Consider the following 16,232-nt stretch of genomic DNA (forward strand, 5'->3'; position numbering starts at 1 on the left):
GCCGCTCTGCCTACTTGTGTTCTCTCTGTTAAATAAATAAATAAAAATCTTTAAAAAAAAAAAAAAAGAAAAAAGAAACCCCCGGCCTTGGGCCAGCTGCCCTGGCTGGATGAGGGTCCCCTGCTCCCGCTGGCCTCATCTGCAAAAGTGGCCTCTCCACCCTGGAGTGGGTGAAGGTGTGGTAGGGAGTGAGCACCAGCTCCCTAAGGAGGGCAGGGGCCGTGGTATGGCCTTCTTCACCTTCCCTGGCCGGTCCTGGCCCTGGTCCTGTCCATCCGGTGGGTGGCATGGCCTGGAGTCCAGTGGTGAGGTCCCAGGACTCGAGAATGGGAGATCTGCATGGCTCCATCAGCAACCTGGAGCCCTAGGTCTGGCCCCAGGTAGGAGCAGGAAGCCTGTCCTCCACCCTCTTCCCTGTGGCCACTGCCCTCAAAGTCTCTCCAGGTGTCCAGGGTCATTTCTGGAGAGAGAAGCAGAGCCTGGCAGAGCCTGGCACCTCTGTCTGGATGCACAGGGAAGATGGAGATGGGACGAGCCGCAGACGATGGGCTGAGCAGACAACCCTCCTCCGAGTCCATCTCCAGACCCAGTAGCTCTTGAGAAAGGCAGAGTGTATCCCCCGGGGGCTGCAGCTGGCTGGGCGGGGTGCTGGGGACAGCCCTGGAGGCCCCTCGGAGCACCCTGCGGGGCCTGACAGGATCCGAAACTGTGACTTGCAACCATTCAAGGAATTGGGAGTCCAGGAGACAGAGAGGAGGGGTGTGGCTAACCGTGGGGGAAGGCAGGGCCAGGGCCAGATCAGGTCATCCGGAAGTGCCCCTCACCCAGGACAGGGCCATCCTGTGAAGCCACTCCCTCGCCAGGATGGCTACACCTCTCTAGGTCCTCCACTCCCTTCCGTTCAGAAAAGGGCAGCCTGGGCTGTGGGGCTGGCCCAGGGCCACTGGCGGGGAACGGGCATCGGGGCTGGGTCTGCGGTGGGTGCCCTTGGCCTTCTCTGCCCCTCCTGGAGAAGTGCAGCCACTCCTGCCTGCAATGCACAGGGCACCATCTGAGCGGAATGAAGGGTCTAGGGGAAGCTCAGGGTAGGGGGCTCAGCCCAAGCCTGAAGGTGCCGCGTGGGGCTGTGTGCAGGATGGAGCCTGGCCACCTGAGCCCCTCCCAGTGCTGGGCACCTTTGTTAAGGGACCGGCAGAGGCCTCAGAGGTGAGGCCAAGGGTTTCCGGTCTCAGAGGCTCCTGGCCCTCCCCTGCAGGGCTGGTCCGGATGAAGCCCTGGGGAGAGTCTTCCTCTGGTTGTCAGCCACTTGGCTTCCCACGAAGAACCATCTGCCCACACACCAGCAGTCATCACTCTGCCAGCCCCCATTCTGGTCTTCCACCCCACCCCCAGTCAAAGCCCTCTGCCCTGGAATGCTCTACTGGGGCAGGGGAGGAGGCTGCAAAGCGGGTGTCGGACCAGCCTGCCCTCTGCCTCAGCTCTGGGTGGACAGGCAGGCTGGCCCCAGGACACACACCCACAGAAGACCATGCCTGAGGGGCTCTGAGTCTGGGGGACTGTCCTCTCCCTCCTCAGGGCTCCTGTAGAACCAGGTGTCCCTGGCTGACCGCCCCCAGCTCTCCTAGCTGGACCTGCAAGGTCCCTTCCCTCCTAGGGCCGCAAGGGCTGAATCCCAGGCACTCCCTCCAATCACTGGGGGAGGTGTGGGGTCCTCCCAGGTCTTAGAGCTCAGAGAAGACCGAGCTGTAGGCTTAGGTAGACTGGGAGAGAGCAGGAAGACCCCAGCCATCCCCGCCTGCCTTTCCTTGTTGGCCACTCTGTGCTCTTCGGTCTTGGGGTGGGGGCAGGGGTTGGGGGTCAGGGGCTGAGGGCTGCACAGCTCCTACCCAAGAGGAATCTTCAGTCTTCAGGGTGGGGTGCAATAGCCCCCAAGTTCCGTGAAGATGGGAGGCATCTGGGTGGCGGTAAGAGGGATAAGAGGTGCCTGAGCTGGGCAGGGTGTGTGTCTAAATAACCTGAGGCAGGGGAGGACGGTGCTCCACCCTCCAGAGGTTGGAAGTACCACCACAGGTGGGGGGATTCCTTTCTGCAGCTGCACCCTGCCCCAAGCACCCTGAGGCCTCACCACCCCCTCTGATGCCCTCCCACACTAGGGTACCCCCACCTCCAGCCTGTGGGTTGAACATCGGCTGGTGTAGGCAAATGGGGGGTACTCCTGAGGCTGGGCTGGATTGTGAGACCCTGTGGGCATCTGCGTCCCCCCCCCCAAGTGCCCCTACAGATACCCAGGATCTAGGCCTTCATCCGGAAGCCCTAGGACCGACCGTGTGCCAGAGCTGGAGACTTGGGCTCTGTTCACCCTTTTCTTACAGGGCGATTTCTTTAGCATTTTTGGGGTGAGGGTGGTCAGGCCCCAAGCAGGGGTAGGGGCAGACCCAGCCCAGCCTCTGTGAGTGCCAGGCCTCTTTTCACAGGGGACACGTCGGGTGTGGTCTCTCAGCATCCCAAAGAGAAAGCAGAAGGCCCTGGTGGACTTGGCATCTCAGGAGGGGCAGTCGGATGGTGGACTCAGCCAGGAGGCCAATACTGTCACCCTGCCCACTCCCCTTTACCCTGGAGGGGTACCCCTTTACCCTCCACTGATGCTCTCTGCCCTCCCACCCCACGAGCACAGAGTCGCCAATGTCTCAGCCTCCTGTAGTCCCAGGGGACTTGGAGCGTCATTTCGAAGTCGGCTGGGTGGAAAGTGTTCCTGTGGTCCGGCTGGGCGGCTGCCACCAACGGCCACATTCCCTGGCACATCCTCAAACTTGAGCCAGCTCTTTCCATGAGACACATGAGGAAATGGGGCTTGAAGCGCCTCACTTGGGACCAGCTGGGATCCGCCCTCCCCCGGGGCGAGCGCGGCGGGTGTGGGGACGGGAGCGCCCCGGGACTGGCGTGCCACCCCACCGCGGCCGGTTCTGGGCGCCTGAGGGGAGGGCACCGCCTTTATCTGGCCTCGCAGGGCGCGGAGCCACATGGGGAAACGGAAGTTCGGAGAGGTTGACTGCCGTGTCCACGATCCCTCCGGCGCGCGGGGGGCCCGGCCCACTCCCCAGCCCGGAGGGAGCCGAGGCTTGGACGGGGCCGAGATTCCAGGGGGGCCTGGGGAGGGAGGCCTGAGCGCCCCAGAGCTGAGCGGGGAGGTGGGAGCCCCACGGGGCCGGGCGTGCAGCCCCGGGGCGGGGGCGAGACCTGGGGGCCGGCCCGGGCGCGCGGGGGGGGCGGGAGAGGCCGGGCGGGAGGGCGCCCCTCCCTCCCCGGCCCGGGTCCGCGCGGGGGGTGAGGGTGGGCGTTGGGGTCCCTCCGCCCCGCGAGAGCTCGGGCGCCGTCGGGAGCTCCGGGCGCCCCTCCCGCGCGGCGCGGGGTCCGGGCGGGGCGGGCAGGGGCGGCGCCAGGCGGCGGTGACGCGCGGGGGACGTGCGGCGCGAGCGGCCGGAGCTCCGAGTTCCCCCGGCAGCCAGGCGGACAGAGGCGCGCGGCGGCCGAGCGGCGGCAGGTAGGCGCGGCGCGGATGCTCGGCGGGGCGGGCTCGCCCCCAGCCCCTTCCCCATCCCGGCCTCGGGCGCCCCATCCCCGCGGCGGCCACCACCGAGGGGTTCCGGGGAGCCAGCCGCGCCCCGGCCCCGCCCTCGGACCCGGCCCCCGTGCGCCCCTGTGCCTTCAGGGGCTGGGCCCCGGCCGGGAGGCGGATGCGCAGGGCAGCCGAGCCGGGTCGCGGGTGTGGACAGCTCTGTGCTCGGCGGCGGACGGTATCCTGGCCGGGCTCCTTCCTCCCGAGGGCGCGGGGTGCACGTGCGCTCCCGGCGTGGCGCTGGGCGGTGGTGGTGTCTTGGCCCGCGGGCCTCTGTCTCCCTCACCTCCTCCCGCTTCTCCCGCGCCCGAACACTCGCCGTCCCACACCCGCCCTCGGGCGACGGCTCCCAGCCCAGGCCCGGGGCAGAGAGGTAGGGGGCTCCCTCTGAATCAGGCTGGACGCCCTGGCTCGTCTCAACCCCTCCTCCCCCCGCCAGGCCCCTGGCCCATGGGAAACCAGGCGGGGCCTCAGTTTACTTACCTGGAAAGTGGGTTGACCATGTACCTTCCTGGATGCTGGGTGAGGCCAGTAGCCGGCAGGCTGTGAGCAGAAGGGAAGCAGTCAGGTCATGGCCACTGGGGGTGCCTGGCATCTAGGTGAGGGACAGAGGGGTAGCCCAGAGGCACTGAGCTGCACATCCGAAGTGCACACTGGGTGTGAGGGGCAGAGCGTGCCATCACTCTGTGGGTGGGCAGTGTGATTGGGCAGCGGCCCCTCTGGCAGGAGGCTTGCCCCAAAGGGCTCTGAGGGCACGGGTGGCTCAGGCAGGTGTGGAGCCTCCTGCCGGGGGGCGTGTGGTGTGCGCTGAGCCCGGGCCGGGCCATGGGAGGCCTGGTCCCAGGGCAGGCTCTGTAGCGACTTGCTGTGACCTTGGGCAGGGCCTGGCACTCGGGAGACAACCTGGCTCTGCCGGACTCCAGCTAGAACCTCAGTGTGGAGGGCCAGCAACAGAGGGGTTCGTGCTCTCCAGGACAGTAGCCAGGGAGTGTGTGTAAAGGGGGCCTGTGCGGTCCCCTGGGCCAGGCCCTACTTGCTCCAGGGAGGGTCCCGGCAGTGACCTGGCCAGCGTAAAGGAGAAGGGCCAGTGCCACTCCAAGGTTGGGAGTCCAGTAGGGTGAGGACTGCCTCACAGAGCAACCAGCCCATCGGAGGCGCCGCCGGTGGGCCAGGAGTGGAGAGGCTTGGGACTCCGCACAGTGCCGCCGGGCAGGTACAGACCTTCCGGCCCCATCCGTGAAATGGGCGGTGCGGGGAAGCCTTCCTGCAGACGCGAGTTCTCAGTCAACGTTCCCAGCCCGAGCTGGCGCCCACATGGCCGGGCCCCTGCGGAGAGAAAATGAGGCCGGTCCCGCCCTGGGGGGCCGCGGGAGGGGCCGCAGGATCTCCTTCGGCGACACGGGCGTCCACTGGCGCCCAGGGCCGTTCCGGAGCTCCCCGACCCCAGCGGCCCGCGCGCCGGGCCTATACGGTAACAGACGGGGCGAGCGCCTACTCCAGGCAATACGGTGGCGGCTCCTCCCTTGGCGCGGTCACGTCGCCCACGTCCCTCGGCCAAGCCGAGCGCGCTGGGCCGGCGCGGGCGGAGCTTGCTCCCTTCCCACATCCCTCCCCGTCTCTACCGCCCCAGCCCCACCAGGCCCACCGGGGTGGCGGTGGGAGGGGCCCTCCCTGGCGAGCGGGCTTGCTGATGCAGAGGCCCCTCCTGGCCTTGGCCTTAGCGAGTCGAGGGGTGGGACGAGGTGGCCATGTGATGGGCAGGGTCCAGGGCTGGAGGGGGTTGCCCGGGGCCTGCTCCAGCCCCTTCTGCTCCCGGGCCCCTTTGGGCCTTCTAGAGGAGGGTGCCCTGACCGGCAAGCCCGCAGCTGCCCACAGGGCCGCCCACAGGGCCCATGGCCCCGTCCTCGTCACCTGGGGCTGCCCCAGTGCAGCATCCAGTCTGATGCATGAAGCCAGCATTTTTGCTCCACTGGCCTCTGCAAGAAGATGTGAGCCCACCCGAGAGCCCTGAGGGCACTAGACATGCCCTGGGGGGCTTCGGGGTCAGTGGAAGTGGGGCGGAGGGCCCAGGCTGGGCTTGACAGGCCTGGATCATGCCTGGGGCAGTGCCCAAGACCCACCTCCTTCCAGCCCCAGCTCTGCACCCGGCGGGGGGGCGGCATCTGGGGTCCTGCACAGGCCCTGGGAAGGGAACAAGCCCGCTGACCAGTGGTGCCTTCTGAGCCCTGGGCAGGCAAAGACATCCGATAGGCTGGTACCTGTTTGCGCAACAGGGGCAGTGGGGAAAGGAAGCAAGGGGGCCTGGGGGGCCCTTCCTCCCCCAGAAGGCATGGCACTCCTATGTCCATCCACCACCCCCTTATGCTCCAGGGACCTTGGGTCTCAAACGAAGCCAGGTGCTAGCCACAATGGGGCTGTTTCTTTGGTGCCCAGGCGTGTCTCCCAGGCCTCCTGGTGCAGGAAGAGTCCAGGAAGGAATGCAATTGCCCCTTCATGCCCCGCCTGCCTGGAGCTGGTCTCCAAGGACTGGAAGTCTGCTTAGATAACTGGCCAGTCTCCTCAGAAGGGGAACCTGCAGAGCACCTGGGATAGGCCACAGGCTCTAGAGTCGGAGGTCACCACACTGAACCTAGGGGACATGGCCTGCCCTGGAACCTGACAGGCCAGAGACCCGGGATCCAAGGTGGGTGCGAGGACCTCTGGCACAGAGGTCTAATGGGGAGCAGGCCAGAGTGCACTGGGGATGGCAGTGGGTCTACAGCCTGGAGTGAAGCCGCGGGAGGGGTTCTGGAAATGGGTGAAGCCAAGAAGATGTGGGGCTGGCCAAGGCCAGGGCTCTGAGGAGTCAGGTTGTTTGTGTGAGTTCTGCACTAGCCCTCCGGGTGGAGATGCAGCGGGTGGGGCAGGGCATTTCAAAACCCGGTTGAGTAGAGTAGGCAGAGAAAGGGGACACTGGGGAGGGGGTGATGCTGGAGAACAGGCCTGGCAGGAGGCCAGGCTGGCTCAGGGTCTGGGGTCTGGAGTGCTGACCCCAGGTGGGGTTCAGCCAGCCAGTGGACTGCTGAGGGAGAAGCTAGCAGAAGCCCTTGATTTGGGAGAGCACGAGGGCCCCTCCAATGTGTGGTCCGCTGCAGGGGGTGTTCCCAGGGATCCCCGTGCACATGCCTCCTTGGGCCCACCTCTGCTCAGCTCCAGCTGCCTGGGGCGGTGGGACCTTTTTGGGAAGTGGTGGGGGGGCAGCTCCCGGAGCCTCACCTGACCCACAAGCGGGCACACACACACCCCACCAGGGAGATCGGCTTTCTGAGGCCCCGAGGGCGGGTTATTTCTGGGCTGGGGACGTGGTTCGCATGCTTCCCAGGGAGGGTGAATGTCATCACAAGGCCAGCTGGCTGGTGCGTACCCACAGACGTGCTGCCACCACCTCCCCCTGCACTGCAGCGAGGGCCCCCAACACCCCCAGAGGGGGCCACGCCTCCCATCTTGGCTCTAGAGGGCCGGTGGCAGGGCTGTCCTGAGAACATCCGCCAGTCTGGGCCTCTGCCAGCCTTCCTCCCCCAGGGTGAGCTGGGCTGACAAGGCCATTTTGCTCTTGGAAATCCCAGCCCCGTTTCTACGTACCCCCCCTCCCTCTTTGCAAAGCCCTCCTGGGCGAAACCCTTTTGCTCCAAACCTAGAGGCCCCACCCATTCCCTTCCCTTCCTGAGAAACCTCACTGAGGACGGGCTGGTGTGGGCAACGGGGAGGGTTTTAGCCTGGCTGGCACCCCAGGCTGCGGGTTAGCTGCGAGGAAAGTGTCTGAAGAGCCTCTGGGGCCTCTAGGGTGGGTGGGAGCTAGGCCGTGGCACCTACTTCTCTACCCCTCACCCTCCTGGGTGCTGGCTCGGAGGACGCCCTGGGTCGCACGGGTGGCCAGCATCTGTCTCCTGAAGACCAGGGCAGCCTCTGGGCGGGGGGCGTCCAGCCCTGGCGAACAGCAGATGAGCAGAGAACGGGGCATCAGAGGCTGGGGGCTCCCATTCCTCTGGTGCCGGCTGTGGCTGGTGCAGCCAAGGACGTCTCAGTGGGGGCCCCGGGTTCTTCCGTGACCCTGGGGTTACAGAGCTGAGCTGCTGCTAATGTTTGGTTTCAGACACACTTCCTGCTTTGGCTACTTTATTTTTTAAAAAATGAGTAAACGTCTATAAACCCACAACCCGAGACAACTAGCCCCTCGGGGCCCCCACGGCCACCTTTGAAGCTTGACACTAACGAGGGTAAGGGATATCTCTGCTTGGTGTCCACATCCCGTGTGTTTTGGCTGTGGGATGGCGCTCGCCCCCCTGTCCCGTCCCAGCCTCGGGCACATGGCTGCAGTCTGATGCAGGGATCTGGAGGACCGAACCCGGGGGTGAGGCCAGACTATCCAGGCAGAGTCCAGTCCCGGGTTCCAGGGATGCCTTAGATGCAGGAATGGGCCACCTGGGGGGGCTGTGGGCATGTCTGCAGGAGGACCAGGGGCTTCCTGGGTCCGGGTGCCCCCGTGAACCTCTCAGCTGTGCCCCCCGGGGGCTGCGCAGCCCTTGGCCTCAGTAACACCCTGCATCTTGCTCTCCGGTCCGCGAGCCTTCTGAGCACTTGGGAGAGCCGGTGGGAAGTGGGGGGGCGGTGCCAAAGGGCATGGGGTCTGGGAGTCCAGGGAGAGGAGAGCTGGTCTCCTGGGTTTCCCAGACGCGGTGCCCGTGGCTGTGAAGCCTGGCCCGGCCGGGGGTGGGGGCCGGGGCCGCTCTCTGCTCCAGTGGGCTGTGTCGGCCTGGCGGCCAGCTGGCTCCTGAGGACCCGTCATCTAATGGAGGTTCTCTTCGACAGCAGCTGCTGCCTGGAATCACCCAGACACCCCGCACACAGACCCCCCCACCACCCCCCCGGGCAACAGTCAGGTGTGTGGGGGGCAGGGGCAGGGTGGAGGCTGGGGGGTTACTCTCCGCACTCCTCCTCCCCCTCCGTGACCCTGCACTCCCAGGGGCCGGGCGCTGAGGCCCTTGTCCTCACTCCAAAGTCCTGCCCCAGGTTCTAAGCCTCGCACACAGAAAATGGGCCGCCCAGGGGGCTTGGCAAGGTCAAGGATGATGTCGGAAAGGGGACGGGGGGGTGGAGCCAGGTGGCTGGCACTGGGGCCGTGCAGTCTCCCGGTTGGGACGTTCCTGGACATCCGGGTAGGTGGAGCGTTTACACCACAGAACTGGCAAATGCTCCCCATTGGGACTTCTTTCCCCCAGAGCTGGTCTTTCGCACACTGCCGGTGGGGAGCGGCCAGGCTGTGGCGGGCAGCGGAGCGGGCTGGACCCAACAGGCCCAGGCCCCGGGGGCTGCCCTCCCTTCCCCACACCTGCGCTGAGGCGGCCCTCTTCTGGAAACAGCCTCTGTCCGGTGAGCTGGGGGGACCAGCCACCAGTCTCATCTCTGGGATCAGGAGATTTCCGGTGCTAGGATCAGGTGGAGGCGAGGGATGAAGAGGGGAGGCTGGGGTCTCCAGATGGACGTCTGGTCCCAGCGTTCCAAGTTACGGTGCCTCAACGGGGCTAAGCTGTGGCTTGGGCAGGAAGTGGGCCCGGGGCTGCTGGGGGGTTCCCGGCCGACAGTGGGCGCAGGCAGCACCCTCCTCGCCTTAGCAGCCCGGTCTGCGCCAGCGGGCTGCACGGAAGCTGCACCCCTGCCCACCTATCCCTTCATTCAGCTCTGCTGCCTGCCTGGGGTCTCCCCTTCCTTGATCTGCAGAGATCCCCCCTCCCCCCACCCGCCCAGCTCTCCTGGAAGAGCTGCAGCCTGTGGATAACTGGGAGGGAGGAGTCCCTCCTTCGCCAGAGGGCACGGGGGCGTCCTCTGTGGTAAGGACTGTCCGCCCCCCGACTCCGGCCTGCCCGCGCCGCTCCCTCAGGCTCTCACTCAGGGGGCAGCGCGACAGAGGACAGAATCAGGAGCCCCGCTCCCCTGGGGGTGGGAGAGCACGGCTGGCCACAGCTAGATTAGGCCCCCAGGGATACCACCCCAGGTGGGGCCCAGGCCCCCTCTCACAGGACCTGCCCACAGTGGACGGAAAGTGCAGCCTGTTCCCCCACATGGGGTCAGGCGGGAGGACGGGCTGGGCTGGGCTGGGCTGATGGCCCTGCTGGGGTCTGTCCTCCTCGGGAGGTAACCTGAGACCGTGCTGAGCCCAAAAAAGCCACTGCCCTTTAGAGCCAGCTGGGTGGGAGCAGGCCAGGCCTGAGTGGGGGCGGGAGGAAAGGCTGCAGCTGCCCGTCAGCCCAGATGCTCCTGCCCTGCGCCCAAGGCAGGTGAGGGCCAGAGGCGGGGCTGTCAGGTAGCTCGGGCAGCAGGGCCCTGCTGTGGCCGAGGCCAGACAACTGCGTCAGCTTGACTTCCTTCCTCAGGGACGCACAACCCGCCCTCCTGGCCATGGGTGGTGCCGTGGTTGACGAGGGCCCCACAGGCATCAAGGCCCCTGATGGGGGCTGGGGCTGGGCCGTTCTCTTTGGCTGCTTCGTCATCACGGGCTTCTCCTACGCCTTCCCCAAGGCGGTCAGCGTCTTCTTCAAGGAGCTCATGCGTGAGTTTGGGATCGGTTACAGCGACACAGCCTGGATCTCCTCCATCCTGCTGGCCATGTTGTACGGGACAGGTACGGGGCTGTCACGCCCGGTGGTCACTTCTGGAGTTCACCAAGGGCAGCTCTGGTTAAGAGCTTCACACGCAAAAAGGCCTGGAGTGGGGGACTGGCAGGAGCATCCGGGTTCTGGGGTGCCTGCAGGGGAGCTCTGGAGGGGCTCCTGACCAAAAGCCGTGGCTCCCCACAGGGCCAAACCGGGCACAGGCTGAGTCCGTGCAGGACATTTCGCTGTGAACCGTGCTTTGCTCAGGAAGGCGTCTGAGTGTGACTCTCGCACCCTGGGCTCCTGGTGTGTCTGCTGAGCAGGGGCGGGGGCGTCAGGGGAGGGTGGGGCCAGCCCTGGCCCGGCCGCCAGGCCAGGTCTCTCCGTGAGCATGGAGAGACTGGGCCCAACCCTGTGCCCCCGCCTCCCACAGGCCCACTCTGCAGCGTGTGCGTGAACCGCTTTGGCTGCCGGCCCGTCATGCTCGCGGGTGGCCTCCTGGCATCCCTGGGCATGGTGGCTGCGTCCTTCTGCAGAAGCATCATCCAGCTCTACCTCACCACTGGGGTCATTACCGGTGAGTGGGGCCCGGCCGGGGGCGGGGCAGGCCATGGCACACTGGCCCCTCTGTGGCCGGGTGCGATGGTTCAGGTGGCTGGACACTGGGGCACTGTACCCAGAGCAGGGCCTCTGAGGAGCGGGCAGCTGCCCTGGCATCAGTCTGTCCCCTGCTCCCCACTGGTCTCTCCTCGCATGTCAGTTGGGGACAGGGGCTTTGGACACACATTGGGTCCCCTCACATGGACACCTGCAGACCCTCACCTAGAACTTCAGGGTGGAAAACGGGGGACAGGGACGAGGGGCCGGGCAGGCTGGCATGATGCCTCACCCGCCTGCCCCTCCCGCAGGCTTGGGTTTGGCGCTCAACTTCCAGCCATCACTCATCATGCTCAACCGCTACTTCAACAAGAGGCGCCCCATGGCCAACGGGCTGGCAGCCGCGGGCAGCCCTGTCTTCCTGTGCACCCTGTCCCCACTGGGGCAGCTGCTGCAGGACCACTATGGCTGGCGGGGCGGCTTCCTCATCCTGGGGGGCCTCCTGCTCAACTGCTGCGTGTGCGCTGCGCTCATGAGGCCCCTGGAGGCGCCCAGGCCGGGTTCGGGGCCTGCGCCCCAGCGGCCATCCCATCGGCTGCTGGACCTGAGTGTCTTCAAGGACCGTGGCTTTGTCATCTACGCCGTGGCCGCCTCCATCATGGTGCTGGGGCTCTTTGTGCCCCCCGTGTTTGTGGTGAGCTACGCCAAGGACCTGGGTGTGCCCGACACCCAGGCTGCCTTCCTGCTCACCGTGCTGGGCTTCGTTGACATCTTTGCCCGGCCCACCGCCGGCTTCATCACAGGCCTTAAGAAGGTGCGGCCCTACTCCGTCTACCTCTTCAGCTTCTCCATGTTCTTCAATGGCTTCACTGACCTCACGGGGTCCACGGCCAGCGACTATGGAGGCCTGGTGGTCTTCTGCATCTTCTTCGGCATCTCTTACGGCATGGTGGGGGCCTTGCAGTTCGAGGTGCTCATGGCTATTGTGGGCACCCAGAAGTTCTCCAGTGCCATTGGCCTCGTGCTGCTGCTGGAGGCCATCGCCGTGCTCATTGGGCCCCCATCGGGAGGTGAGTGGTGGGACGCAGCAGGGAGCAAGTCTTCTTGGGGGAGGGGGCCCACCGCGGGAGGGCTCTTAGCTGCAGGGACCCCTGCCCAGGTGACCAGCAGGTGTCAGGAGTGAACACCGGCCACATGCACCTCCTGGGCCAAAGGCTGGCATGTGCGTGAATCCTGAGGGCGCTACCATCCCCGCATGTGGGCCAGCTCAGAGCCGCGCTGGGGGTCAGCTTCGGTTATGCTGGGCCTTTGCTCTTCTCTGTGAAGACTGAGAAAATCCTGGGGTGTGGGCTAGGCGGGCAGCCTGGCCTGGGTCTCTCCAGCTGTCTCTGTAGGCCCCCCCCCACGGGACCCCGCGAGCACCTGGGCTGTGCCTCATGGTCCTGGGGCCCTTCTGGGGCCCAGGCAGTTCCTGTGGGGGCCGTGGGTGACGAGGCCTCCCGTGACAGGCTGTGTGGTCAGGTTACCTCCGGGCGCCTGCCTCCTGCACCTGCTCGGCTCCAGCCCTCCTCCAAGCCTCCCGGTCCGTGCTGCCTGGGGGGGGGGGGGGGCGGGGAGGCTGGGACAGGGGCCCCCGGGCTGTCCCCAACAGCACAGTGGCGCACGAGTAGCCAGTGACCGTGCGGGTGACCTTCAGCCCAGGCTGACGCTGTAACCCCTTTGCAGGCAAGGTCCTGGATGCGACGCACGTCTACCAGTACGTGTTTGTCCTGGCAGGGGCCGAGGTGCTGGCCTCCTCCCTCGTGCTGGTGCTGGGCAACTTCTTCTGCATTAGGAAGAGGCCCGAGGCGGCCGTGGAGGAAGAGGAGCGCCACAAGCCCCCCGCGGACGTGAGGGTGGACTCTCGGGAGGTGGAGCACTTCCTGAAAGCAGAGCCCGAGAAAAACGGGGAGGTCGTTCACACCCCAGAAACAAGCGTCTGAGCCCAGGAGGCCAGCGGGGGTGATGGAACCGGACAGAGACTTCAACGCTCATGTTTATTTCACAAACAGGACTAGCTTGGCCGTCCGTGTTTCTCCGGGGAGGTGGTGGGCTGGGAACCGTGTCATTCCAAACTGGTGAAGCCCAGCCGCGAGGTTACGAGCCGTCTGCACCAGGGAACCAGCCTGCTGACCCCGGAGTAGCCCGGTGCCCACCGCTGAGCTCAGGGACCTAGAAACCCACGCTTCAGAGACAATATGGCGGGCATCAGAGGGCGAGGCTGGGGAGAGCCGGCTGAGCGGCACGGTCTCGGGAAGGGGCCTCCCCGCATGGCTGGCTGCGCCCCATCCTGCCCTGTCTCCACCACGGCGCCCCAGCCCGCCCCTCGCGGGGTGCCTGGGGAACCAAACTCCCTTCACCTCTGAAGGTCTGAAATAAACCTGCGTGTGGGAGGAGCCACCTTGGAAGGAACGTCTTCAAGGAGCTAGGGTGTTTTTCTACGTGGGTTAGGGGTCTGTTCACTCCAAATTCCTTTTCTCAACAATCTGGTTTTTACAGAGTGGCTCTGGCCCTTGTCAGCCGGGTCAGCTTTCTAAGCTGCTGGTTCTGAACCCTGCCCTGCTGGAGCCCAGACGGCTCAGCATCCACACACGGCCCCGGGGGCTGGCAGGGAAGGGGGCCGTGCTGCAGGGGTGTGGCCGCGCTCGGGAGCCCCCTACAAGGCATGTGCACTTAAGCTGAGACATACGTGTGATTCTAGTTCACTGCGTGTGTGTTTAAAGAAAATGATCTTCCTGCCTTCCATTTATTCACCCCTCGATTGGCGGATCGTGGCCCTACGCGGTCAGTGCCCAGGGTGGGCATCTGCTCCCGTCCTCCTTGTCCAGCCCTGCTTGGCCTCGCCCCGAGTACCTCACACCCACCTGCCCTCGTGGCCAGTGGTGGCCTGTGTGGCTGGGAGCCCGGTCAGAGGCCGCTGGGGCCGCCTCAGTAGGTGGTGCGTCGCGGGCGCTGGGGACGGCAGCGGGCACCCTGGCGGGCCGCGTGCAGCCGGAGAGATGCCACGTCCCTGCTCCTCTGCAATGAAAAGCAAGTGAAAGCTCACATCTTGTCCCTCCCAGAGATGTCGCCCCCGAGGGGGCTTGCTGCTCTCCCGCCTCCACCTGCCCTCAAGCTGTGCGGAGGGACCAGGCATCCGCCTGCAGCGCTGGCCCGTAGCCCCGGGCGCCCCCCGACGCCCTTCCTGGTCTGCCCGGACCCTCTGCTGGGGGCCTGGGCTGTGGTGGTGCTGGCAGCTGCAGGGGTCGAGGCAGAGCCCTTGCAGGGCCCTCCTCTGCCGTATGAGCTCCACCTGGCTTCCGGCCCTCACAGTGTACTGTCCCCGACCCTCGCCCTCCTAGCTTCCCTGCTGCCAGCCAGGAGCCACAGAAGTGTGCGTCCCCGCCGGTCTCCGAACCTGTCCCCAAAGGCCTGGCCCAGCATCTGGGGACCCTGTCCTGCTCTGGGGACACTTAGTATCAAGCTGTTCTGAGCCGGTCAGCATGTCAGCGTTGCTCCAATCGAGGCAGGATGCACAGCTGGCCCGGGGGCTGGGGTCCACGTAAGCACACACGCACGTGCTGCAGGGAGAGCAAGAGTCCTGCCACCCTCCCTTGGCCTCAGGAACACGGGTCCGTCTGTCCCTCAGCTGGCACCTCGGTGGACACGCTAGGTGGACCCAAGGCCCCCTGCCCACCACATTATCAACAACACCTCCGCCCCAGACTGGAGGCTGGGGTTCGAGGCCCAAGGGTGAGCAGGCGGTCTTGTCTGCCTAGGTTTGGTTCCAGATGTTTCCGGCCGGGCCTGACATAGGAGAAATGGAACCTGCTGTCCTCAGGAAGCTGTGGCTACTATGGGCTGAGGCCTCCTCCCTCACAGGAGTCCCGGAGAGCAGTCAGCGCTCGGGGGGCCCTGAGCGGGGCAGTTCCTCACCCTCCAGGTGTCCGTGCCCAAGGAGGCTCGCGGCCTGCCCCCTTGAAGCAATCTCCCGCCGAGTGAGGCGATGCCTGTGCTGAGCCCCCCCTGGCGGGCACGCACACATCACCCACGCCACCCCGAGCCGTTGGCCCTAGCCTGGTCAGACCTGGGGCACCTGCTACACACGCGTGGGCCCCACACTGGGGGTGCCCAGGGGATCTGCCAGCGATGCCTCGGAAGGCCGCGGCCCAGGACCTGCAGCGGCCCACTAGTGGGGGTCGTGAAGGGCTGTCCAGCCTTCCCAGCATCCAAATCATGGCCTTGACGCAGACCCTGGCGGACACTCTCCTGGGAGCTCAGACACAGCTCAGAGGGCCCACCAGACGGAGCTAGGAGCAGGACAAAAAGCAGGGTGTAGGGGTTCCAGAAGGGGTCCAGACAGCCCTCTGGGCGGGGGCGAGGCCTGCAGGGGCGGGAGCTGGAGGCGGAGTGGACAGCGCATACTGCTGAGCACAGAGCCCGCCATCTGGCCCTGGGGCTGAGCCCTGCGTCAGGAAGGTGGGGGGCAGCCAGCGAGCGTCTCCTAGCACCGAGGGACCAAGAGCGGGACAGGCGGGCCCTGGGCAGAAGGCAGTGCGGTGGTCCCCGTCCTGCCTGCAGCCCCCTCCCGGCAGAGCAGGGGAGGGCAGCTTGGGGCTCGTGTCACTGGTGCTCTGGCTGGGTGCAAGGGCTGGCAGCTGGGGTGAGCAGCAAGGAGACTGCATGTTGCCTTCCCAATGCGGGCAGCTAAGCGAGAAGGGCTGAAGGCCAAGGAAGAGCCCAGCCCTGTTCCAGAGCCTCAGAGCCCACTGGGCTCAGCCAGTGGCAGGAAGGGGAGGGCCTGAGCCCAAGGGCAGGGACTCAGGGCCCGCACCCTCCAGGACGCCCCCAGGCGCCAAGGGCCGGCCCCACACCCTCTTGTTCAGGAGGGTCTGAGGCCCCTGGGGGTAGGAGTAGGGGGAAGGAGTAGGAGGGGGAAGCCAAGGCCACGAGTACAACAAAGGGACGAGCCCACCCGGGAGCCACGGAGCTAGAGTGGGGGGTGAGGACGGGCAGACGACAATGGAACCCCAGGCCCAGGGCATGTATGCTGGCCCCTCGCGGGGACTGGGGCTGACAGCCGCCTCGCAGGAACCACGCACGCCCCTCCGTGGCAGCCGGAGCACTGCTCGCTCCCCAGAGTACTCGAGGCAGGCACAGTACTTCCTCCCGGGCTGCGCCGAGGCCCACGGAGCTCAGGCGACTGCCCCGCGAAGATGCTCAAGCCAGGGGAGAAGGGACTGGCGCTTGTGGATGGCCTGCACGGACGTCAGCTCTGGGACCTCGGGAAGGGGCAGCCTGTCCCTGTGGCCTGCTGCCGACCAGCTTACACACAGAGCACCGCTGGGCCACGGGAGGACACGAACGCCCCT

The 16,232-nt window shown here is 66.2% G+C and overlaps 3 protein-coding genes across 7 annotated transcripts in view; 1 reads left to right on the forward strand and 2 right to left on the reverse strand.

The window, feature by feature from the left end:
• The window catches only part of CCDC57 (coiled-coil domain containing 57), a 116,528-nt gene extending 111,507 nt beyond the window's left edge, over window positions 1-5,021 (reverse strand). Inside the window, exons 1-2 of one of the 2 annotated variants that reach the window (XM_064582284.1) lie at window positions 4,838-5,021; window positions 4,100-4,159 (exon numbers count right to left, since the gene is read on the reverse strand). The gene's annotated coding sequence lies outside the window, so the exon portion shown is untranslated. Of the gene's footprint in view, window positions 1-4,099 lie in introns of both variants that reach the window. The other variant, XM_064582283.1, reaches the window with a different exon arrangement.
• A 2,733-nt stretch (window positions 5,022-7,754) lies between these two features.
• Window positions 7,755-16,232, reverse strand: part of CSNK1D (casein kinase 1 delta) — a 39,275-nt gene continuing 30,797 nt past the window's right edge. For all 4 annotated transcript variants that reach the window (XM_045888221.3, XM_045888224.3, XM_045888225.3 and 1 more), the window contains one exon: window positions 7,755-13,899. In XM_045888221.3, coding sequence (XP_045744177.1) covers window positions 13,810-13,899 — 90 coding nt within the window. In that variant the 3' untranslated portion in view covers window positions 7,755-13,809. The remainder of the gene's footprint in view (window positions 13,900-16,232) is intronic.
• SLC16A3 (solute carrier family 16 member 3) lies at window positions 10,052-13,293 on the forward strand. Its single transcript, XM_045888220.3, has 4 exons — window positions 10,052-10,274; window positions 10,679-10,822; window positions 11,154-11,912; window positions 12,568-13,293. Exons 1-4 carry the CDS (start codon window positions 10,052-10,054, stop codon window positions 12,822-12,824), a joined length of 1,383 nt encoding a protein of 460 aa, XP_045744176.1. The 3' UTR covers window positions 12,825-13,293.

This window comes from Mirounga angustirostris, unplaced genomic scaffold (genome assembly GCF_029215605.1).
Source record: "Mirounga angustirostris isolate CCGP_5_RB_7025 unplaced genomic scaffold, mMirAng1.0.hap1 SCAF_17, whole genome shotgun sequence".
Classification (NCBI taxonomy): domain Eukaryota; kingdom Metazoa; phylum Chordata; class Mammalia; order Carnivora; family Phocidae; genus Mirounga; species Mirounga angustirostris.